This window comes from Archocentrus centrarchus, chromosome 1 (genome assembly GCF_007364275.1).
Source record: "Archocentrus centrarchus isolate MPI-CPG fArcCen1 chromosome 1, fArcCen1, whole genome shotgun sequence".
NCBI classification, from domain to species: domain Eukaryota; kingdom Metazoa; phylum Chordata; class Actinopteri; order Cichliformes; family Cichlidae; genus Archocentrus; species Archocentrus centrarchus.
Window position 1 is genome coordinate 9,775,011 of NC_044346.1, and position 24,631 is coordinate 9,799,641.

A 24,631-nucleotide genomic window follows, 5' to 3' on the forward strand; every position below is an offset into this window, starting at 1 on the left:
GTAGGTTACACCGTAGATTTCCTACTGAAGTGTAAAGCAGGCTGAGCCTAGCCACCCTTTGGAGGAAGCTCATTTCTGCTGCTTGTATCAGCATTCTTATTTTTTGGTCAATACCAAGAGTTTGTGACCATAGCTAAGAGCTGGGACACAGACCGGTACATCAACAGCTTACCGGTGCATGGGTCTGTTGTGGTGAAGCACCACAAGCTACATTTTATAAAAACACTACACTAATCTCATTGTACATTCTGTATAATGACAATAAAAGCATTCTATTCTATTCTATACTGACTTAATATGTTCCTCAGGAGTTCCCCAAGGCTCTATTTTAGGCCCTGTTTTATTTCCTATTTTTATTAATAACATAGGAAAGAATGTGGTCAAAGCTAAAGTACAGCTTTATGCAGTTGGCTCTACCTTGCAAAGCTACAAAATGCCTTTCAGCAGCTGCACGTATTACTGTGCAGATTAAAGTTGGTTTTTAATGTTAATGAATCCAAACTTATGTTGTTTTCCAGAAATCATACTCAGATCTTAGGCAATATGAACATTTCTACCTAAGGAGGAGATTTTATTGGGTATTTGGTTGGTCAATTGACTTTCCTTTGGAGTACATACTGAGCACTTAGTGAAAAAGCTCAAGGTTAGGCTGGGTTTCTACTATCAAAATATAGCCTGGTTTAATCTTTCAGTTAGAAAGAAAGTTGTACAGGGTACATTTTTCAATGTTTTGGATTATAGTGATATTATTTATATGCATGCTACTTCTTCTACTCTGCGTTGTTTGGACTCAGTCTATCATAGCTCTTTATGTTTTATATCAAATTTGCAGCTCACTATTAATCACTGTGTACTTTATAACTTGGTTTCTTGGCCTTCACTAAGTTTAAGAAGACAACTGCATTGGTATACTTTTATGTACAAAGCTTTTTTGGGGCAAACTTCTTTCTTATCTGTGTAATCTTTTAATACCTTTAAATAACCGTTATGAATTTTCTTCTTCTTCTTCTTCTTCTTAGAGTACCAAGAATATTTTCTGAACTTGGTAGAACTCCGTTTTCTTATTCTGCACCTTGGTCTTGGAACAATCTTCAGCGCATATTAAAGGTGATTACTCTTGTCTTCTTGGGAGAGTTTACAGCTCTAACAATTTTTGTAACTGAAATTGTTTTTACTGTGTTATTTTGTTTATATGTTGATGTTTATTTTATGTTAATCTGTAACATTGTAATGGTGTGCCTTCTTGGCCAGGTCTCTTGAAAAAAAAATGTTAATCTCAAGGGACTTCCAGGTTAAATAAAGGTTAAATAAAAATGTGGAAAGTTTTGCCTATATTAAATCAAAGTGCACAAGAATGTACCTTGAAAATGAATAAAATAAGGCTTCTATGGGACAATAGTGCGATGTCAACTGGAAAACAACCACAGCAAGCAAAAACTTCTTGTGATACAGGCAGGTTATGATGAACACAGAGCAGTTGCTGAATAGGTACTATATCCATGTCTCCAAGGCAGCGGGGGAATGGGGGTTGAAAACAGATTTTTTTAAAAATTTCATTTCATACACCAAATCCATATAATGTTGAACTAACTGTATTTTTTTCCCTTTGAAATCAAGACATAAATCCACAAAGAATAGGAAACAGAAAAATGTCCCGTCACCAGGACATAGAAATATGTCTATGGACAGGCCACAGAATTGGTCTATGTAGTATTAGCACAGGAATGTCTGGCAGGCAATGCCATAGGGACATAAACCTTAAGGATTCATGGATGAGCTAGAGGAGATGAACGCTGTGGCTACAAAGCATGAAGGTCTGCAGACCAGTACCATCTTACATGGAAGACCTCTTTTCATAGTATCCAGCCTCCCACAGTTAGGTAAGACCAGTGCAAATAATTCTGTCAGGAATAACTGGAATGCGAAATATGTCATCTCCTTTCCTGTCACACGGATCAGTCACGTGGATAAACGAAGTGTTTGCATAACCGTTATTGTGTCTTTCAGCTTTCAGCTATTTGTTACTTACAGAACCTAAGATTTATGTTTTTTCTTGAATTTATTTTGAATTTATTTTTAATAACAGGAAATGGCTGTAATTCATTTATGCAGCACTTTTCTCATCTTACTGAACACTCAAAGCACTTTAGACTACAAGCCACACTTAACCATATATTCTTGTAGTGCTTTATTCTAGACAATATCTGCATCACATCCATGGCCAACTTAAGAATCACCAATTAATCTAACATGCATGTCTTTGGACTATGGGAGGAAGCTGGAACAACTGGAGGAATCCCACGCAGGAGAACATGCAAATGCCACAGAGAAAGGCCTGAAGCTGGGGTTCAAGAAGCTTCTTGTTGCTGCTGCCATCCCTTAGCCACTTAGATCAACAGTGTGAGCTTTAGTAAGGTCTATAACAGCAAAGTTGCAATGTCTTAGTAAATCTGTAGAGGATTTCAAGAAAATTAGTTGGGACTTTGAGTTAATTTTCTTGGTAGCAGAGGTGTCAACTCCTTTATTATTGTAATTTATTCTGCTTGTCTATCTTTCAAACATTATGAAGAAATAAATATCGACAGTTTTATGTCAAATTACAATAACACCCTATATTCACTATGAACTATATTTAAGACCCACTGTCATGGTCTCTGGATTTGATCCAGAGTTTTTGGGTTTTGTTATCCTTTGTGTGTTGTGCTGAGTTTGCCTCCCTATTTGGTTGTTGCTCCCTTCCTGTTTTATTTTGGTAATACTTCTACTCTGTGTTTTACGTCTAGGTTAACTTCCCCTTTAATAATTATGTTGGTTGTTCCCAGCCGTGTGCCCACCTGTTTCCCATCCTCTCATTATCCTGAAGTGCATTTAGTGTCTCAGTTTCCCTTTGTGCTCTGTTGCGTTCTCCCTCTTGTTGTGTGTTTCCAGTGCAGTACATTACTTTTGTTTATTTTACATTCTTGCTTCCGTGTAATTTGTTTATTTAGTTTGATATTGTTTTGGTTTTGACTCCGGCAATAAAGCTGTGAAAAGTCAGTTCCTGTTTCTGAGTCCTGCATTGGGGTCCTAATCCTGCCTGCCACACAGTGGTGTCCTGACACCCACTACCAAAAATGAGAAGGTAACTTGTCAGCATTGCTAATAATGCCCCTCCTTCTGTCTGAAAAAACAAAACAAAAACACACAACTAAACATAATGATTCTGTGGCTGTGTATTATACAACTAGGCTCACAGATATAAGCATATGCACAACAGAGAGACTATGTTGATGCAACCTCTTGCAACGGTAACAATTATTTCTGTTTAGACACTAACATGACAGCAAAGCACAAAGTACAGCAATGCCAAGTCTACCATTATAACTGTCAGGGTCTGTACTGCATTATTTAAAAAAAGAAAAGAACAAAAAAGAAAAAACATGAAACATTAGTGGACAAACAAGATAAATTATAAGGAATGAATTCATATTACAGACTACAGATCTTTCTTATTTTGTTGTCATTAACCAAATTAAAATCATGTGGTAATTAACATAATTTTTCCCCATTAAAAACAAAGGGCTGAAACTACAAAGGGCCAACTTGAGATAAGACAACACACACAGCATAGAAGCCCTTTATAGGCTCTAAAAGCTTCTCTGGAAAAACATTACTGTTAAAAATAAAACTGAACACTGGAGCTTCTTGGAGATGGTCTTGTCAGAAAATTTCAGAGCTAATATTGTTACGAAAACAAACCTTAAAAAAAAAACTGAGAGAAACAATCACCAGCACATTCTTTTTAAATCTACAGTGCAATACAAATTAATACATTTTCAAGTTTACATTTTGCCTCTCCTTTGCCAAATCAGATGGGTCACCAAATCATACAGCCTCACTGTTATGAACAAGCCAGCAGGTATTGGGGAAAAATCTGGTGCACATAACATAATCAGTTTATATTTTTACCATCATCAATAATGAATGTTGGAGAAAAATACAGAATTGTGCAGCTCCAAAATAAAAAGATGAAAACATAGCAGTTTTGATTCTCCCACAGAAATCAGTTAGCAAGACCAGCAACAGCAAATTGCCGAATTACACAAGAACTGCACTGAAAATCGGTGGCAACAGGCAGATGGAGTGATGAATCCAGATTTCAAAGTTTTGATTCAAATCATCATCAGTATATATGTCTACAGCCACCTGTAAAACATAATGAAGGATCTGTCATGGTTTGGGGTTGCATTTCAGCCAGTTGTGTTGGAGATCTTGTTAAAATTGATGGGATTATGAATGCAGAAAAGCACCATCAAATTTTTTGATCCACCAGGCAATACCATATGAAAAGTGCCTGATTGGCAATGGCTTCATTTTTCACTATGACAATGATCCCAAACACACTGTCCATGCAGTCTGTTGGGATTAGTCATGGATTGGTCTGCCCAGAGCCTGGACCACAACATGACTGAAGAAGTGTGGGATCATCTTAATGGAAACAAAAGGCAGCCAAAGAGCTTTGAATATTATTCAAGAAGCCTGCAGAGGTATTTCATAAGACTTACCTAAGAAAGCTTACCCAAGAGTTCAGGCTGTGTTGAAGAATAAAAGTGGTCATACCAAATACTGATTTATAAGATTGTTAGAATTGTACAAACTTTGTTTTTGCCTTATATACTTTTATATGTTTCATTTAATCACTGTAATCACTGCACCTATTTCCCATTTGTCTATTTCGCTCTCTTTATTTACATATATCTCAAGACCTTTGCACAGTACTGTACTTCAAGAACCTCCACCAAAGCCCAATACTTAACTGTTCTTGCTAAAGCTGAAAACAACACCTACTATTTAAGGCAAAAAGACACTGCTGCGCACAACCAGGCTATGAAGGCACACAAGGAGGAGATACTAGCAGCTGGTGATTTATGACCTAAAAGTAAACAAATGACTCAACTTTGCATTGCTGAAGCACTTGCTAGTTGCACTTCACATGACAGAATAAGCAAACAGTGGGTGGAAGTTACTAATGCAGTTTTGTATTGTTTGGCCAAGGATATGATGCCAATCCAAACTGTGGAAAATGTGGGCTTTAAGCAAATCATTAAAAAAGATAAAACATCCCAGATAGAAAATATTTTCAAGTTTATTGTTACATAAGTTTATTGTTACATAGTGCAGGCTCCTTTAGAGTTACAAGGCTAAGTTATTTTAGTTACTGGTAAACTACAGTGTTAAGCAGTTATTTTACACATTACTTACAATTTCTAGGGAAAACACTACCTAGGATACATTTGTGCTTACATTTGACTGATGCTGTGTCACAACTGTTGCACAATAGTGCTGCTGCTGGAACCTTGTGGCAATAAATTCACTCTTTGAATTAGGTAGTCTGTCATTAGTGACAGCAGCTCATTGGAAAAGAAGGATGGAAAGTGGCCTTCATTTTGTTTGCAATAATAAATGCTGCTGCCTGCAGGCTGCAATCACAGAAAATGTTGCTCAGGATTTCTATCTATATTGTCAAAAATAACATTATCACAAAGATTTAATTCCAAGGCTATAACACCCACCCCCACTGCCAAGAATGTATACATAAGATGAAAATATATTGATGAAAATATATTGTTAGATAGAAATGGAAGCTATAAATTATTACTATACAAATTTAGATCAGATGAAGTAAACGTGTAGAAAATTTTTTATTTTAATGAATTAAATTTAGCAAGAATTCGAGCCCGACCAAAAAATAATTTTAAGAAAGATACCAAAAAATCTGATATCAGCATTTTTTTTTCCTTTCAGATACACAAAAAAAGATTTCTCTGACATTTATTCTGTGTAGTTTATGAGTCCTTACTAAGATAATATGACAATGCAGTTTTAAAAATTTGTTTATGCTCTGCCTGAATCTGCTCAGAGCAGCAGTTTGCCGTTTTTGTACCATTCTAAACATGTTGCCAACACAAATGCTGCAGGGTGGACAAACTATGAAACAACACGCAACATCAACACTCATAATATGGCTGAAAAATGTTTCTTCCATCTCTTCCTTACAGTTTTCTTTTTCATTTATCAGCCGGTATAGATGTTGATACAGATATAGGTAAATAGCTAATATCGGCTGATATATCGCTCAGGCTCTAATTGCATTACGACGTATACAACAGCCCTACCAAAAACTGGATTTTAAAGGGCATTTATAGCTGTGCCACCAAGTGATGATCTCGGAGATCGATGTTGGTTAGAGTGAACACAAATAGCTTACCAATCAAGAAGACTTATAGCTTGTTTTCCCATAAATACATGAAACCAGTATTCTTCATTATAATAACCTGTCTTATTGCTTTATGTCAAGCAGTTAACTAATACTTGCAACAGGGACACGTGTGAGTATGCACACTTAAGTTCATGCTCACACCTCTGCACTTTTTGAAATGAATGTGCATGCAGAGAACAACATAAATCAGGCGCTCGCCTTGCAGCTGGAAGGTTGCAGGTTCAAGCCCCTGTCCCTGCACTGCATTGTGTCCTTGGGCAAGACACTTAAACCACATTGCCTAATGGTAGCGCCGGTCTCTGGCTGCACGACCGCAGATGCTCGTCTCTGGATGAGTGATCTCGAACGATCATTTCGTTGTGTGCCTTGTGCACTCAATGACAATGAGTTGAATCTATCTATTCTACGGATGTGTCAGTTAAAGATTACGCTGTGTTCAAAGAGGGCACAATGAAGAGTGGACAGAACTGGATTCTATTTGTCTGTATAACAGGTGTTTCTCTGCAAATGCTGTGTCTACTTTGTGATAAATTAACATCTATCAATACCAGTATTGATACTGACCAATATTAATCAACTCTTATTGATACTGCTTCTCTGTATTTTGGGGTAATATAAAGATGTAACAGTCCATCGCTCTCCCTGATGTTTGCATGCAAGTCTCCCAGTAAGTCCTCCGCCACTAGCCCCTCTTGTCTGATCTCTCTGCAGCTTGGAGTGTTTGCCTAGCAACACTGACTTCACAGTCAAAAACACCCCCTAGTCTGAGTAACTGCCAACCAAACAACAGTGTCCACCAAATCAACCTGATTTTTAACATTTATTTAGTTCCAGAAGAACAAGATCTTTTTTTTCCAGTTTTCATTATTTGTCTAAGTTTAATGAGTGAGTGTGCTAAATAACTCTGATCTCAAAGCTGACCAAAATAAATGTCATTTCATCTCAATTATTCAATTATCAAACAAAGACAACAAAAAAAATATTCCCACCTGGCATACTCTATTTGCCTGGGAAAAAAAAATCCAAGGAAAAGATGCAAAATGCTTTAAAGCAAGGCTATTTTTAGATATTTTCCTAGTATTCGAGGGGCCATAAAACTACTTGAGCTAGGTTCTTCAAATATTTTTAGAGTAAATCTCTGGTACTATGGCTCTATCAATATGGACTTTCAGGAGTGTAGCTCAAGTTAAGATAAAATTAGGTCTGCTTTAAGGCCCTCAAATATTGGTTGTTCGATCCCTGAAAGCAGATTTTGAGGCCTATTTAAAAAAAAAAGCAACAAAAAAAAAACACGCATTTCAACGTAAAATGTGACATCATGTACCAAATCTAAAATTAACTTTTTCAGACAGCACAAATTTATGTTAACATTATATCTAAAAACTTGTGAGGGTATTATCTGTCATTTTCCCAGTGTGAATTTCTGAAATACTTGTATTTATGTACCACAGTCACATTGATTCAGAAGTAGATCATCGTGTTTTAATGTGTGCAGCCTCACAGCCCAGCAAGACGTTTTTGTTCTGGCCAAGAAGAGAGCATGAGTGCATTAAAACACATAAAACAGAAATTCCTGATACAACACTGAACACAGACACAGTATGTAGTTGAAGAAATGCTGAGACTTACATACATAAAGGAGTCCCTATTAATGACACTACTATTAAAGACATGTTTAAGTAAAAGTTGTTTCAATAACTTTGATTACACAAGCTATCCAGGTAACAACTCATGTGTTGACTTCATTATGTATTGCATTATACAGATGTGGACAAAATTATTGGTAAGAAAAACCCTCAATGATCACTAAAAATAACTGACAAAATTATAATAAATAAAAATTTTACTGAAGATTAACTCGTGAAAATCACAGTTCTTTTGAACTGTGGTTCAAGAGAATTATTTTAAAAAACAAACTAATGAAACTGCCCTGGACAAAAATGGTACAAGGAAGTACAGGCATCTGGGTGGCTCAGTGGTGGAGCGGGCGACCACGTGTATATGCCGCGGTGCAGGCGGCACGGGCTCGAGTCCCGGCCTGTCGCCAGTTTGCCCACGTCTTCCCCTGTATCTTTCCCCCCATTTCCTGTCTCCCTCTACTGGCAACAAAAAGCCGCTGTAGCCAAAAGAATAATTCTGTTGAACCACAAAAGCAATATCTGATTTTCATGAGTTCATTTTCAGTGAATTTTTACTTATTATTACTTTCGTCAGTTCCAAGTTATTTCAGTAACCATTAGTGCTATATTATTCTCTGAAAAAAAACAAAACGAATTAACTGAATAAGTAAACACAATTGGTTGATGAAGGTTCTACCTTGGAAATGGTTAAAAATGTGAAAATGCATTTTTCGAGCTTCAGTATCTCTGCAACTAACTGAATGGGGTAATCTCTTAAATTTTATTTCGGCTAGCAAATGAAAGATGCTGGTGAAATTTATCTTAAAATCAGTGAATTTTAGAAATATTAGAATTGATTATAACCCGTGGGTGTCACACGAATGTAAATTTCCAAAATTCATGTGGAAAATGAGGGATTGTAGATTTGGTGCATAGTCTCTCACCGAAGAGCTTACAGTGAAGTTGGATAAATTTTTTACCAGGACCCTGACTCTACTGAGGCGACTGTGAGTGAAGGTCCCAGTCTTGACCAATGAGAAACAGCTGGAGGCAGTGGAGATCAGAGGGGGAGCTGGAGGTTCTCACTGGTCAACCCTAAACCTACTAATGTGACCCCTGAGTGAAAGCGGAGACCTGGAGCCCCTCCCTGAAGCAATAAAGTAATAAACTCAAGTATTGCCCTGGCCTCAACCAATTAGAAACTGAATAGTGCAATTTTATTTACTTATTTATTTTTTAAATCAACCTTAAGAAAGTCCAGTAGTCTTTCAAGGTCTGTATGCAAGGCAGCTTTGCAGACTCTGCAGAAAAACAGCTGCTGGCCAGCTGTATAGATTGAAGACCAAGAGCCAGCAGACTCTGGAGATGCTCCGGAATTTTTTTTAGTGGCATCACCTTGTACCAGCAGTGATCAGTGTTGCTGGTCCCCCTGCGCAGCCACCACATTCACGCATTTTCCACTTGAAATATTACTCTTTAAGACACTTTTTTGATAAACTGACAGAGACATTTATACCCCCAGTACAGAAGACTCTGCATCTGGATCTGATGCAGCAAACCGCAGGAGAGCAGCGGAGGCAAATGTCTTTGAATTACAAGAAGTGGTCGAAACTGACAACAGGTCTCAGATAATCATGACATAGTGTGACTGAAGTTGAAAAGCACAAAGTTTTGGAAGAGGCATACAAGCACTGTGGAAACAATAAAGGTGTGTACCTGCTATAAAATTGTTGGGTTGTGAAGACTTTTTATCAGTATATTATGAGTATAATTTTCTATACTACAAGCATTTACTAACTTTCCTTTTGTCTCCAGTATATATGCAGGAGTTTGCATATAACTCCATGGTAGCTAAAAGGACTCATGTGCTAACTATGAGAGGATTCCTGTTACTACGCAACAGGAAAAAGTGTGACTATTACTTCTGTCAACCATCAAACCTGAGAGTATTTGTTAATAAACACGTAGCCTAGTTTAGCATGAATTAATTTAGTCATGAAATTCAGTATTTACCATGACCTCTACGGTCTTTAGTAAAGACCTGCACATCAACAAATCCAGTGATCCCTGGTTTCTTTCACTATTATAACTGTCACATATCAACACTCAATGCCAAAAACTGATTTGACCCATGTTTCAATGAAGGCTGCTACACATAGCAGCAGCTCTGAAAATCAATTTTTTTAAAGAGTAATACTGTAGAACATGCTCTCTCTCCATATCTCTAAAGAAAACCCAGTAAACTGGCAAACATTTCTAAAAGGCAGTAAAGAGGGGTGGTTTATGGTTCTTTATCACCTGCAGCACTTGGATGGTGGAATCTTTTTACGAGGTGTCCCACTAAGGACCATGTGCAGTAGTAGTAGTAGTACTAGTAGTATTATGCAACACACACAGTCATAATCTTATTGCAAAATATGGTATGCTAGTATAAAAATGACTGTAATTTCTGAAAAGTTAATGCAATACTTTTGAATTGAAGCTTTTTTTCTATATACACTCCCCTTCCAAAACTATTGGAACAGTGAGGGCAAATTACTTTTGCTGTAGACTGAAAACATTTGGGTTTGACATTAAAATATATCAGACTATGAGACAAAAGATCAACATCATCTTATTTCCAGGGATTTACATTTGGATCTGATACACAGTTCAGAAGACAGCACCTTTTGTCTGAACCCAGTAAATTCCCCACTTGCCCTGTGGGTGGTCTTTGTCCTCCAAGCTTGGGTCCTCTACCAGAGGCCTGGGAGCTTGAAGATCCTGCACAGTGTCTTAGCTGTTCCTGGGACTGCTCTCTTCTGGACAGAGATCTCGGATGTTGTTCCTGGGGTCACTGCCCCAAGGGTCCCAATTACCATAAGGACCACTGTTGCCTTCACCTGCCACATCCTCTCTAGCTCTTCTCAGCCCTTGGTATTTATCGAACTTCTCGTGTTCCTTCCTCTTAATGTTGCCATCACTTGCTATTGCAAAATCTATCACTATGGCTTTCTTCCTCTGATTGTCCACCATTACAATGTCCCGTTGGTTAGCCATCACAAGTTTGTCTGCCTGTATCTGGAAGTCCCACAGGATCTTAGTCTTGTCATTCTCGACCACCCGTGGGGGGATATACCATTTTGACCTTAGGACTTCCCAGGTCATACTCGGCACAGATGTTCCTGTATACTATGCCAGCCAGTTGGTTATGGCATTCCATGTATGCCCTGCCTGCTAACATCTTGCCACCCTGCTGTTATATGCTGGATTGTCCTCAGAGGCATCTCAGCACAGCCTGCACCTGGGGTCTGCCTTGTGTGGTAGACCCCAGCCTCTACTCAATCCAGGATCAATGGTTCTGACTCTCACTAGTCCTCAGCCTCCTTCCTTCCACTTAGTGCACAGTCTCAAGGTGTTGAATTTGGGGTGAAACCCTCCATGTATGGTAAGGAGCTTTTCTTGTCTTAATGTCAGTGGCTTCTATCTCCTCCTTTGGCCAGGTCATTATCCTAGCAAGGGGTATCTGATGACTGGCAGGGCGTAGGTGTTGATAGCCCAGATTTTGTTCTTCCCATTCAAGCTGACTCTTTAGGACTTGCCTTACTTTCAGCAGGTACTTGGCAGTTGCAGCTTTCCAAGTGGCCACTTCATGGTTCCCATTTGCCTATGGGATCCCAAGGTACTTGTAGTTGTCCTCAGTGTCTGCAAGTGTCTCCCCTCAGTTCTGACTACCTTCCCTCACTTTGTTACCATCTGACTACACTTCTCCGAATCGAATGAAATTCCAATGTCACTGCTGTAGATCCGTGTGGTGTGGATCAGTCAATCAATATCTCATTCACTCCTGGCATATAGCTTGGTGTCATCCACATAGAGAAGGTGGCTGATTTTTGCTCCATTCAGCAGTTGGTATCCGTAGCAGTCTTGTTGATGATGTGGCTGAGGGGGTTCAGGCCTATTTAGAATAGCAATGGGGACAGAGCATCTCCTTGATAATCCTGCATGTAATGGTGACTTGTGGAATTGGCTTGAAGTTGGCCTCTAGTGTTGTTCTCCACATCCCCAGTGAGTTCCTGATGAGGGTTCTTGTTCATCTTTTACAGTTCTAGGCATTCCAGGATCCATGTGTGAGGCATCGAGTTAGAGGCTTTCTTGTAATCAATCCAGATTACAAGAAAGTCCAAGACTCGATGCACTCAGTGCTGCATTCAGGTTGGTCGGTGTGGTCTTACAGTCTCAAGTGACTGCTCTATCTACTAGTAGCTGGTGTTTTGCTCCTCTAGTATCTCTGCCAATTTTTTTCTGGGCCCCGCTCATGTATTGAGCCACGTGCCTGCTCTTCTTAGCTGCTATGATGCCTGACAGGTGTTTCCTTGTTGTGCTGAGGCAGATTATTTGCCAGTAGTTGGATGGGACCGGTCCCTTCTGGGGATCCTTGGGAATCAGGACTGTCCAGCCTTCAGTCAGCCATTCTGGGTGTGTCTTAGAGTTTAGCAGCTGATTCATTTGTGATGCCAGGAACTCATGGAGTACAGTTAGTTTCTCAGTTTCCACGTGCTCATCACTATGTTGTACTGTTTGTTTCCTGTGTGTATGCCTGTGAGCTTTTTCCAGTTTGATTTATGGCCATTGTTTTCTGCCACTTGTTGGACGATTTATTTACTCCATTATCCAAGTCTGCATTTTGGGTCCGCACTTTCCACCACACGTGATGTGTGTTATTTTATTAAAAAAATAATATATATTTAGGCTTAGAAGTGCTGCACAAGTCATAAGCAGAATTATTCACTGGCAAAATACACACTTATTTCAAGGTCCTTTATTGTGTTAAAAAAGGGAGTTTTATGTAACAATCAAGAAATACGAAAGCATTTTGTATGTTGTGACACAGTGATCTTGCCATTGCCTTTGTGTTGTACGTCATCAATATCTAGTTCAATCTCTAACATTTTCCAAACTAAACTGAAATGAGCAATGATTCAATGTATTAGGAAAAGCTACAAATCAATGCCACGCCTTTGAGTAGTTAAAAGCTGCTGCTTAGCTTTTAACTAGTTTTAAGATACAACATTGCATTCCTTCTGTTCTAGCATCTACTGGTCAACACAGAGTTAAATTTATGTTTTCACTGATTAGTTAGCTGGTTTCAAGACTTCATAATCTAGCCACTAGTTTTATCGCTAAATTGTTCAGTCCACAATAGCAGTGTCATTGCACCGGCACAAAAAATCTTATGTGGAAGTTGATATAATACTACTAAAAAAAATGCAATGTCAGTTTATTTAAGCATTCAGTTCTGTTAAGTCATCCTCATTCAGCCATTCATCTCTCTTTTCAAATAGTTCTCCATCCAGTCACTCATCTCAGTCTGTCTGATGCAGAAGTCTCTTGGTGTGTATCAGACCATGGAAGAGTCATAAAAATTAGCTCCTAAGAACTGACCTGATCCATTGACTGTGTAACCTTGAACACCCCCCCCCCACCACACACACACACACACACACATATCAATTGACTTAAAGGTGGTGGTCATGCTTGAAAAAACATGGATTTCATTCACTTCACTGCTAAATGGAACCAACACGCTTGCCCACACACGTTTCATTAAAGTGCCCTGGTAGGCTTAGTTTGGCACAGTATGAGTCAGGGGAGTTGGAGAAGCTGACTGAGATGAAACACACACACACACACACACACACACACGCGCGCATGCACGCACGCACGCACGCACGGAAAAGAGAAGAAGGGAGTTAAATAACTTTGGAAGATGAAAGTAGCTGGATTAGATGCACACAGTCAAACGTGTGTGTGTGTGTGTGTGTGTGTGTGTGTGATTAATGTTAAGTTGTCTACCAAGCACGATTTGTTTAATTTTAGCCAGTGTCTTTTCCCACACTAGGGAAGTCCATGCAATACTCTGTGTGTTTGTAATCCCTTCAACCAACAAAGGAAGGATTTCAAATCAGCCACAGGTTGTACGTTTTTTCTATTGGACGCTGCTGAAGTCACACCTGGTCCAATATGCTTGAAAAACTGTCAGATATGTGAAACGTTTCTGTGAATCAATCTGTAGTGTCATGCGGGCTCATCTGCTGCCCTTGGGGTTATTAAATTGGTTCCTTTGTGCCAGACGAGTAAATCCATCACAGAAAACAGTTGGAGGGAACTTTTTAGCGCCTACCTGTAGGTTGTGTCTCTCCAGTCTCATCTCCAGAATGTTATTCTGCTCCTCTAAACGCTGACGCTCTGTCTCTAAATCTTCAATTTTCTGTCTGAAAAAAATGCATTGCACATACACTCACTTGTTTAATAACACCTAACATGCAGTGAACAGGTGATTAAATCCTTTGTAAGTATAGTCATGAATTTCATTGCAACAAGTTGTGGTTTACCCACCTGAGTATGGTGACCTCTTCTTTGGTCAGTAAAGAGTTGCTGTCAGCAGCAGAGGCCTGCTGCTTCTTTAAAGACTCAGCTCCAGCTCTGCCTGGGACACAAAGAAAATGATCCTGGTGTATCATCAGACCACCTTTGGCTGTGTGCCTGGCAGAAACCTTTTGCCTCCAGATAAATATAGACTGTATTACAGTGGGCTGTTATCTTTTTGAGACAGATATCAAGACAAACAGATACATCCTTTACACACCATAGTCCAATAACTTATTTTCTGTTTCACAATGTCCTGATCTTTTTACCCTCTTACTTGTTTCTATTCTGTCTGTCTCAAAGTTTTTTTTTTCCCTCTGATCTTGCTCTCGTCTGTGAAATTATGCCTCATTTCCATTTGCACACCAATTTCCTCCTTCTGACAGCATCTGCCTGTCTCTCAGCGCATCCCCACTCCAGTCTTCCCAAGACGGATAAGTAATTACTGCTATACCAGACAGGGGATTTCCCGCGTCAATACTCATTGCTATGGCTTGTTGATGTCACCTCAGCAACAAGGAGCCAGAAAAGAAGGAAGATCATGGAATGAGTAAAGAGAGGGTCACAGAGTGCATTTAGAGGTTTTCAGGTCACACCTGCCAACTCTCTACGTTATCCGGGACTATAGTTAAAAGCTGAATACTTCTTGTCTCTAAGAGTTTTCTGTCATTTCCAAAACCCTCAATTAAGAAAATATACACACCAGGATTAACAGATAAACCCATTTTAAACGGCACTGACAGACTATCAGAATAACACCCAGGACTAAAAAAGTACCTGAGAAAGCATCTGCTAAATTGGCCAGGTTTGGTTATCATTTATGACATTGTAATTAAGATTTCTGTAGCGTTACTAGATTTTTTTTAATTTTTTTTTTTACAGTTAAACAGTTTGTGTTAATGTTTCTTCATTTCTTCTTGTATTTAGCTGGTTGGGTGGCCACAAACATCTATTTCTAACACTTACATGGGTCTGGGCTGTGGGAACAAGAGTATAAACAAGACACCCAGATCTCTCTCTCCCCAGCTACTCCTCCAAGCTCTTTCACAGGCACACTGAGGCAAGCCAGCCAAGAGACATTATCTCTCCAGTGTGCCCCTGGGTGTCCTCCCGGTAGGACATGCCTGAAACACCTCACCTAGGAGGCCTCCAGGAGGCATCCTCGTCAGGATGTCTAGACTACTGCGAACCTCTACCGAATGACTGAGCTCCTGACCTTATCTCTAAGGGAGAAACCAGACAACCTTTGGATGAAGCTCATTTCCACTTATATCCAAGATTTTACTCTTTCAGTCACTGCCCACAGCTTGTGGTATTTGGTGAGGGCAGGTAAATTAACCAGTAAATCAACGGCTACACCTTAACACTCAGCTCACTGCATCAGACTGGAACAACATCACAGACTCCTTTCATGAATTAATTGGGGTTATATATGTAAATGTGGAAGTGAACATGTTGTTTCTGTAACTTCTGTCACAGATTATACATAAAGATTCATAACTTCCACCTCCTCCCATTGAAACATGCCCTTTCATCTTATGCTAGTTATATCAATTATCAACCAGAGCTTCCAGGCAGTGAGCACGTGACATTGATGGCCTGCCCAAAGACGCACACGTGGAGCACACCCTACTTCCCCCGAATTTTGCATTGCCTGCATATCACAATCACAGATACTCACTATGTACCTAACATTTTCTATTAACTGCTATGTACCAAGTTAGTTAGCTACGTCTCAAATGCTTTTTCCAAACAGATTGTTTGTGCTCTTGGATTGGAGGTATTCAACTCCACATCTCCAGCCCAGTCTATACTGCTCATACTTGAGGTGATAATTACTTGACCAGTGCAAAATGGCTGTGCCCTTTCCAGAAATGGCATGTCACAAAAACTGCTAAATACACAGGAGTGCAGGTGTACTTACTGTCTGTAGCTGCAGTTTGAGTGTCCCTGTCTCCTCCTGTGCTTTGGTCAGCTGGGCCTGAATTAATAGGACAAAAGGGAAGAAAAATAATATAGAAACAAAACAAAAATGAAAAATGACCCTAGCCTACTGATACACAGTAATAGACCTAAAATACAGAGGGTAGAAGCCAGCAAGCACTTCAAAATAAAAGCCCTGTTGAGAAATGAGTTGCTGTCAACCGAAATACTAAGGCTTTTATGGGTTATGACTTTGTATTGTAGTGTCCTAAGGCAGTGTGTTGGGGAACTTTCAGGATTGCAGTAGCAAAGCTTTGTGTCATAATGAGTTTTCTGTTTGTTCCATTATTCTCACAGCTCAAGTTGCATTTTATTAACCTTCATGTTAGATTAGCAAAACTATGACACTATGAGTGCAGGGGGTGCTGGGTTAATGCCGATCCCCGTGTCAGCACAGCAATTGCCAAATTCAGAGTGATGTTTGCTCATTGCTAAAATAAAAGCTTTGTAGAGAAAACTCTAGCCATTTCGCCCATCTCTCTCAAGAGTGAGTCACAGTGTAAACAGATAATGCAGTAACTTTAAAAGGGCAAACGGAAGCAAATCAGACTGAGGCTTTGCACTTAAATGTGGCCAATTCTATTTGTCCAATTGAGGAAATTAGAGAAACAACGTGCAGTATTATCTGTTTTCACTGTAGATATGTTTCAGTCCACTAAACAAGAGTATTGAGGATGTAAACAACAAGCAGCTGAAGCTAAGTAGTATGCAATTACTGTGCCCTCAGCTATGAGCTGTCAAACAGCAACATGCATAATAATCTGGTTGGCAGCTTAGTGCAACTCGCTACTTTTATATTCAAGTTTCTCTGAAAAAACACCTCTTGCTATGCACAACAAAGGGCCACACAAAAAAATGTGTTTATGCATGCATGCATGCAGGCACACCTCCATCTCTGCATTATGGTTCTGCGTCTTCTGCAGTATGTCCTCAGCCTCCCTGAGTCGTTTGCTGAGTTGAGGAGAGTACTCAGTAGGAGCCAGCTCGCTGTCATAGGACTCTAGTATGGCACGCATTCCATCACGCTCCTGCAACACAAAAACATACACATTAACACAGCACTATGGAGATATAGGTAAATCTGATATATAATGAATAATAAACAAAAAGAAAAAAGTTGGGTGATTAGAGCATTTTGTAGCATCAGATATGAATATTTGTCAGTATCTTCATGAATAAACAAAATATGAAATTATGTTTTTTCATAATTAGCAAACGCCTCTATAAATCAGTAACACAGTATGAGGCAGCTGCATCTTTCTTATCCTAGCTGTGATAAGAGAAGATTAGGGTTATGGTCATGCTCATCTGTATTTCGAAGATTGAAATAATCAAATCAAAAGACAAATGTCTTTGTACACAGAGAATACCAGAATAAATAAATAGCAGATGTAGCCTATGTTATGCTTCCTCATCATCTTATCATAGATGTGCTGATAATATTGAAATGAATGGTTTCTCCTCTGTGCCAGTAGAGTCAAAAGTGTACCCGCTTCTCTCCAAGAGGGGGAAAAAAAAAAAAACCTCTTAAAGTCAACATTTTCACATGTCAACAACACTGACATACTGTTTCCAAATAGCTATGTGTACTTCATATTTGAGTGTGAATGAATGTCAGGGGTGTCCAGGATTTTCAAAAAATACTGTTGGTCGCCGGTGCTGCCCCTCAGCCTCCAGGCAGCAGAATCTTTAGGCATCACAAAACTCCCCGGGAAGCACAAGTTCCACAACACATAATTACAGGTCTCAGTAGATCTTAATGGGGTACATATGAGCCTCAGTCACTTTATTAACCATATCAATTCTAAAGCAAATAACTAAGTAAGAACCAGGAATTAGAAATGCTAAAATCATAATAAATATAAATCAGTGAGAATGCTGTCACTTTCTGTGATTCTGTGATTCATGCCCTCCATGCTCGCTCAAAACAGATCCCAGAGAAATAAAATAGTTAACTTTGTTAATTTACAGCCAAGTACTATAACAAAGGCAATTAAATACAGAAGCAAATGAAAATATAATGTTAACACTTTATAAATTGATAATTATTCATGCCTATATTTGTTAAAATGCCGGAAGCACTTTATTTTTGTAAAATCTACAATCACGTCAGTCAAGAATTAGATTTAGTTGAGAATATTTGGAGAGAAAGGAAAAGTAAAAGACTGAGTTCGGCTGAAGTGAACTGCCAGTCAGCACTGTTAAAATGATGCAGCTCCTCCCCTGCTGTCTGTCAGCGTACACTGTGCATTATAAAGTAAAGCACGTGGCATTTTGTAGCAATCAGGCTTTTAATAAACATCTCACAAACAGCCAGGCTGCTTAGAAGCACCCTTGAATTTTGAGGTTCACTGAAAACTCAACCGCTGGTTATTAAAGAGGCTAATTTGGGAAAGCATATGAAATTCAGGTTCATGTCATGTAATAACTGTAGCAATAAACACGGATTAACAGTCCCATTAAAAACCAAAAGCATAATATTTTGTAGAGCACCTTTATAGCACCAAAGCAGCATTGACCCATAGATCATGGACTCCATGAAACATTTGAAGTGTCCTGTGATAACAGGTACCAAGACGTTAACAGCAAATCCTTTTAGTTCTATAAACTACCAGGTGGGCTCTCTGTAATCTGGACTCGTTTTTCCAGGAAATCTCACACATGCTCAGTGTGAGACAGATCAGGTAAATCTATACCTCACTGATGCAATGCAGGTGTGAAGTTAGCTCTGCCTTGGTGCCTCATAATTACCAGCCCACAATTTTGACATGGCTATGCCATATCATCCGCAATAATACATTACGTGGTATAAGTGTCGTATCAAGATGCCAATGATTTAGTGACATCATGTATTTACTTCTCTAGCGTGCACCAAAACGAGACAACCCCAGATATGTCTGACAGCCTCTGATGACGATTTAGAGCTACTTCAACAACCCCAAAGAACACGCAAGACAATTGTTCCTGTTTCATCACTTAAAGCAAAAACACACTGTCAAGTACAACCAGAAGGCACACGAGGAGGAGATACTAGCAGCTGGTGATGTCTGTCCCCAAAGTAAACAAATGACTCAACCAAGCATCGCTGGAGCGCTCACTAGTAAAGTACACATGACAGGAAGAGCAAAATCGTGGCTCAAAATTACTGATGTGGCTACATGGTGGTTTTTTTTTTTTTTGCATTTTTGGCCACAGCGGCTTTTGTTACCAGTGGAGAGAGACAGGAAATGGGGGCAAGATACAGGGGAAGACAAGCAGGCAAATTGGCGACAGGCCAGGACGCAAACTCGCGACGCCCGCACCGCGACGCCCGCACCGTGACGCCCGCACCGCATGTGTATGTGGTCGCCGGCTTCACCACTAAGCCACCCAGGCGCCCGGTAAAGCAGAGCTTCAAGGGAAAGCTTAAAGAGCCTGAACAAAGATACAACATCCCAAGTACAAATTATTTATCAATTTCAGTTTTATTATTTTTTATGATTTGCATGTCACTGAGTGAAATAAGTATTTGATCCCCTACAAGTCACTCAATCCCCTGTAATTCACTCAATTACAGATACTCCTGATCTCAACTCATTTTGCATATAGAGCAAACTTGCTCACAGAATAAGTTTCTTAACATCTACACCACCATGGGCAAGACCAAAGAGCTGTCAAGGGATGTCAGGGACAAGACTGTAGACCTGCACAAGTGCTGGAACAGACTAGAAGACTATCCGGAAGAAGCTTGGTGAGAAGGTGACAACTGCTGGTACAATTATTTGAAAATGGAAGAAATATAAATGATATTTGGTGACTTCAAGCAAATACAGAGGACATAACTGTATGTCCTCTGTATCTGTAACTGAAATTGATCGAACTTCCAGATGACCGACTGAGAGTGATATAATAATAATAATAATAATAATAATAATAATACCTTTAATTTATAACGTACTTTACATTTTAAAAACCTCAAAGTGCTACAAAACAAAAAAAATATACGACTACATAGATTGATGTGACCTGGTGTTACAGGGTCACATAGGTAACAGGAGCCTGGAATGGCCACAAGTGACGAACTGCCAGCTTCAAAGTGATGTGCAACGAGAGTAATCGCTTCCAGTGTAGATGCAGCTTAACCCATACCCATACCCCTGCCCCTAATCCTAACCCTTCATTTTTAGCAGAAAAATCCCATCAATGGCCAGCAGCTGTGCTTTTACACTAGCATATTGTTTAGTATCTGCAAACAAACCATGACAAAGCTAACCAGTTCTTAGATCAAATTAAGATAATCTGTCAGAAATGATTTGGTCAAATTAATTTTTAAACACTATAACAGTCTCATTTGCCAACCACCAACACACAACTGTTAATACATCCTACAAGAGCCTCTTTAGAGAAGAGAAGATAAACAGGAAGACAGAGTGAATAGAAGCAAATACAAAAAGGCACAAGTACATTTAGAGGTCAGTATGCATGTGTTCACTCCCAGTACTAACCAGCAGGCCCTTTGGCTGTTTACTGTCTATTAACGTGCAAAGAAATTTACTCAATCTTAATCAAAATCTGTCAGCTCTTCTCTGATAAAAACTCTCAATCGAAAAACACACAAACCAAACAGGGAGTGGGCGGACAGAATGATAAAACTATCATTACTGTTTTCATCATCTATTTTTTTTTTTTTTTAAATTGCTTTTGTGTCAACGGTTTATCTAGTGCGTGAAGCTCTGGCTGTGCCTCTAATGGGTCACTGAGTCTGCCCCACAAAAGTATGTGAAGAAAAAGAAAAAAAAAAAAAAATGTAATCGGGCCAATGTTTGCTTAAAGGAGATGTAGCCTTGTGGCAAAGACAAAATGTTGCATTTTCACAGGAAGGAGTGGAAGAACCTAGAGCGTGTGTGGGAAATTAAACCGGTTCTCCAAAAACTCTTTAAAGGTCAACATTACTTGATGGTATGATAGCTGATCAATACACAAACAACGTCAACAATCACAACTAAGTAACATTTCAGTTTAAGTTATTTGCCAATCATTCTGTTGGTTCCACACACACAAATAAGTGGAACTTGTGCTTCTTCATCCATTTAATTTCTCAGTTGGGCAGGGTGATATATCAAAATCGATCTAAGATCCCTCCAGGAAAGTTCAAAACTGGACAAACATGCTGTGCTCTGATTAATAATTTGTTTGAGATGTTTTTTTATATTCTTCAAACAGCATGTTACACTTCTTCCACTGGGAAAAAAAAAAAAAAAAGCCATACTCAATGAACTATTATTTTTCATTTTACAAGTTTAAGTACTAGATACAAGATACCATCTACATCACTGAAAGACCACTCATACTGTTTTTGCAATGCAGGATTCAAGCTGTAGGATGTATACTGGATCAGTACTGGCTTCCAAACTGAAAGCTCAAATTTTAGGTGCGCACACAGAGAGTTGCAATTTTCAGTAAAGTTAAAAAGACAATTGTTCTTCAGTTGTTTGTTATTGTAAAATGTGTAAAATTCCTACTTTCTCAAAATGAAGTTAAAAAATCTGAAAGAAACATCAATTTAGCTGGTTATATTAGAAGTCTTAAAAGTCATACATACCACCTTAACTACCATCATTAAGGTAATTTAACTGTATTTGCCTGCTTAGAAACATACTGTTCTGCAACTATGCCTGAACAGATTACAGTTCAAAGGATTTAAAACTTCAGTATTCAACAGCAAATACAACGGATATTTTTTCAAATACATTGTGACTGGATGTAAGGAACAATTACTCAGACCCTTCTGAATAATGATGCAAAATGCCGAAGATTCTCCACAGAGCTATAATGTGAATATGCCTTTAATCCTGCCCACTTGTGGTGGTGGTGGTGGTGTGTGTGCATGTGTGTGATTTGTGTACTGAGAGACTGAGCATGATAATCTAGGGAATTACACAGACCAAGAAATCGATATTACAGGGAGGTCTTCTCAAGAACTGCAGAGCAGGGGGGAAGCAAGAACACCCAGATGGAGGAGTCACATGACACTCAGTGGCCAATTAGCAGGAGAGGGGTGTAAAGGCAAGATTAAGAATTCAGTGCTGCCCTTGTGAGTCAAGTCTACCCGGCTACTGTGAGTGTTCAGAGTTTAAATTTCAGCATTGGGTGATGGATGAAAGGTCATGTTTGAAGGCATGAAAACTTGTTGATGTCTCTGTGCTGAGAGTGCGTGGTTGACCAGCAGGTACCTTGGTTAACAACAGCACTCGCTTCTGCAGTCGACGGACGAGAGCATCCTGCGCCTCTCTTTTCTTCTGCTCCTCCAGAGTCTTGCTGCGCTGCTGGGTCAGCTCTGCACGAACCTCAGACTGTGAACGCTCCACACTCCTCACACTGACAGTGCAGGATAAATGAATTGGTGGGAAGCAATTTTATGTGTGCACACGTGTGTGTGTGCGCATGTGTGTGTTTGTTAATAACAGGAGGGGGAGGGGGTGGGGGTGGGGGGTTGTGGGGGGGGGGGGGGGGCAGGGAAAGAAGGATTCAGGTTGATTAGTGCAGAATGTTCTGACAATTTGAGAAAAGCAATTTACAGTCAATTTATAATAAGACGTACAGACAACTTACCTGACTGACACCAAAATAATTCCTAGACAAGGGTCCAGAAATTATTTGCAGCAGAGATTTGTGCCAGGTCTGATCAATAGGACAATAATTATGCTGAAGGGCAATAATTACACCGCAAGCTCCCTTCACCATCCCCTCCCACACCCACAACTTTCCCATTCTGCTGTTTCTAATACTTCATAATGAGCCCAATACGCTCAGCAGAAGAGGAACGCTTGTTAGCTAATGAAAGCTTTCTTAGCTGGACTGAGTTGCGGCATGAATATACCAGAGCATTCACGCGGCCCTCCCTATAGACATCACCTCTGTCTAAACAGGACAAGTTTAATTAGTGAATTCCCTCTCTTACACTCACAATCTCTCACACATACACACACTCACACACCAGTGGTTACTGTCAGGAGTGCTATCAGAATCAGGACCAGTTTAATTAACTTTGTGACAATTAAGGACTTCTCAGAGATATGCTCTAATAGATACATGAGGGGAGAGAGGCACGCAAGCAGACAGAATGAGAGAAATAGGTCTGAAGGGAGAGAAAGGGATTTTGTGTGCGAGTGAGAACGTGTGTATTACCGGCTGTTGAGTGTGTAGTTCTGCTCTTTCAGAGCAATTTCTCTCTGCTGGATCTGAATCACCTCCCTGGACAGATCCTCGGGTTTCCTACAGACACACGGCACAGAACAGTTAGCATACAGATGTGTACACACATACTCGCGCAATGAAAATTGATACGACCTGAGAAAGCAGAAAGGACAGAATAGATGAAAACGATGGCATTTCCATAGTCTTTTGTTTGCCGGTCAGTGGGAGCTCGGAAATAAAATGACATGAGGAACAGGGGGAGAGATGAGAGGAGGACAGTGGGATAAATACTGGTCATTGCTCTACAAAACAAACTCATTCTGGGGAAGAGACTGACAGGTCACAAAACAGACAGCAGAAAAGGTAGCGATGCATGTGGTCACACTGACAAATGGCATTTATACTTTTATACTGGAAAGCTATGGCATTGTCCAAAGTATAAATGCCATCATCCCATCTCTTGTGAAATGGGCACAGGATTGGGTAATTCAGCTTACAGCATACCTTTAGTGCAATGTTCAAGTTAAAATTACACACTTGAAGGGATATAGCGTACTCTTCAGAGCAACTCAACATTATCAGGTTAAGTGATACAACCAGCAAACCTGGAGCTTTCAACAGATAGTGGCTAGTTGCTTTTCTTCAATAACAAAAATCAATCTACATTACATGTTTCACATACTAGCAGCAAGAGACTTGACCTGGTTGTGTGCGCCATAATTAGGCAGTCTACTGAGTCATATGACAAATTAGGCATATGAACGGAAAAGGCTGAGAAGGCAGATTAAGGGTGTACTCACACAGTGGCTTTGTACCTTGCCCAAGCATGACTCTGCCCACCCCGCTCGCCTGCTGGCCTGCGCTCACAGTTAACGATCCGGGCCAGAGTATGCTTCAGTTTGTCTCAGCATCTCATCTCCTGCCTACTCTCTCTCTCTCTCTCTCTTTCAGGCAGACACATCCTTTTGAAAAGCATTCTTGCAGAACAAATGAGGTTCATGATTTTATGCATTTTGTGATTCAGCTGGAGCAATTTTTTTTTAAATAATGACACACTGTCCTCTCACGTACCTTATAGATTTGTTAATTACTTAGCACAGTGATTTTCACAAGAGATACTGTCAGAGAGGAAGTGTTAGAGTTCCATGCTTGGGCACAGTTAGTGATCATACTAAATGTGTACCCT

The 24,631-nt window shown here is 39.7% G+C and overlaps 1 protein-coding gene across 1 annotated transcript in view; it reads right to left on the minus strand.

The window, feature by feature from the left end:
* The window catches only part of mad1l1 (mitotic arrest deficient 1 like 1), an 88,234-nt gene that overhangs the window by 49,715 nt on the left and 13,888 nt on the right, over window positions 1-24,631 (minus strand). Inside the window, exons 10-16 of the mRNA XM_030735816.1 lie at window positions 23,437-23,523; window positions 22,482-22,626; window positions 17,157-17,297; window positions 16,207-16,267; window positions 15,234-15,247; window positions 14,257-14,330; window positions 14,042-14,132 (exon numbers count right to left, since the gene is read on the minus strand). Of these exons, the coding sequence (XP_030591676.1) occupies window positions 14,042-14,132; window positions 14,257-14,330; window positions 15,234-15,247; window positions 16,207-16,267; window positions 17,157-17,297; window positions 22,482-22,626; window positions 23,437-23,523 (613 nt within the window). The remainder of the gene's footprint in view (window positions 1-14,041; window positions 14,133-14,256; window positions 14,331-15,233; window positions 15,248-16,206; window positions 16,268-17,156; window positions 17,298-22,481; window positions 22,627-23,436; window positions 23,524-24,631) is intronic.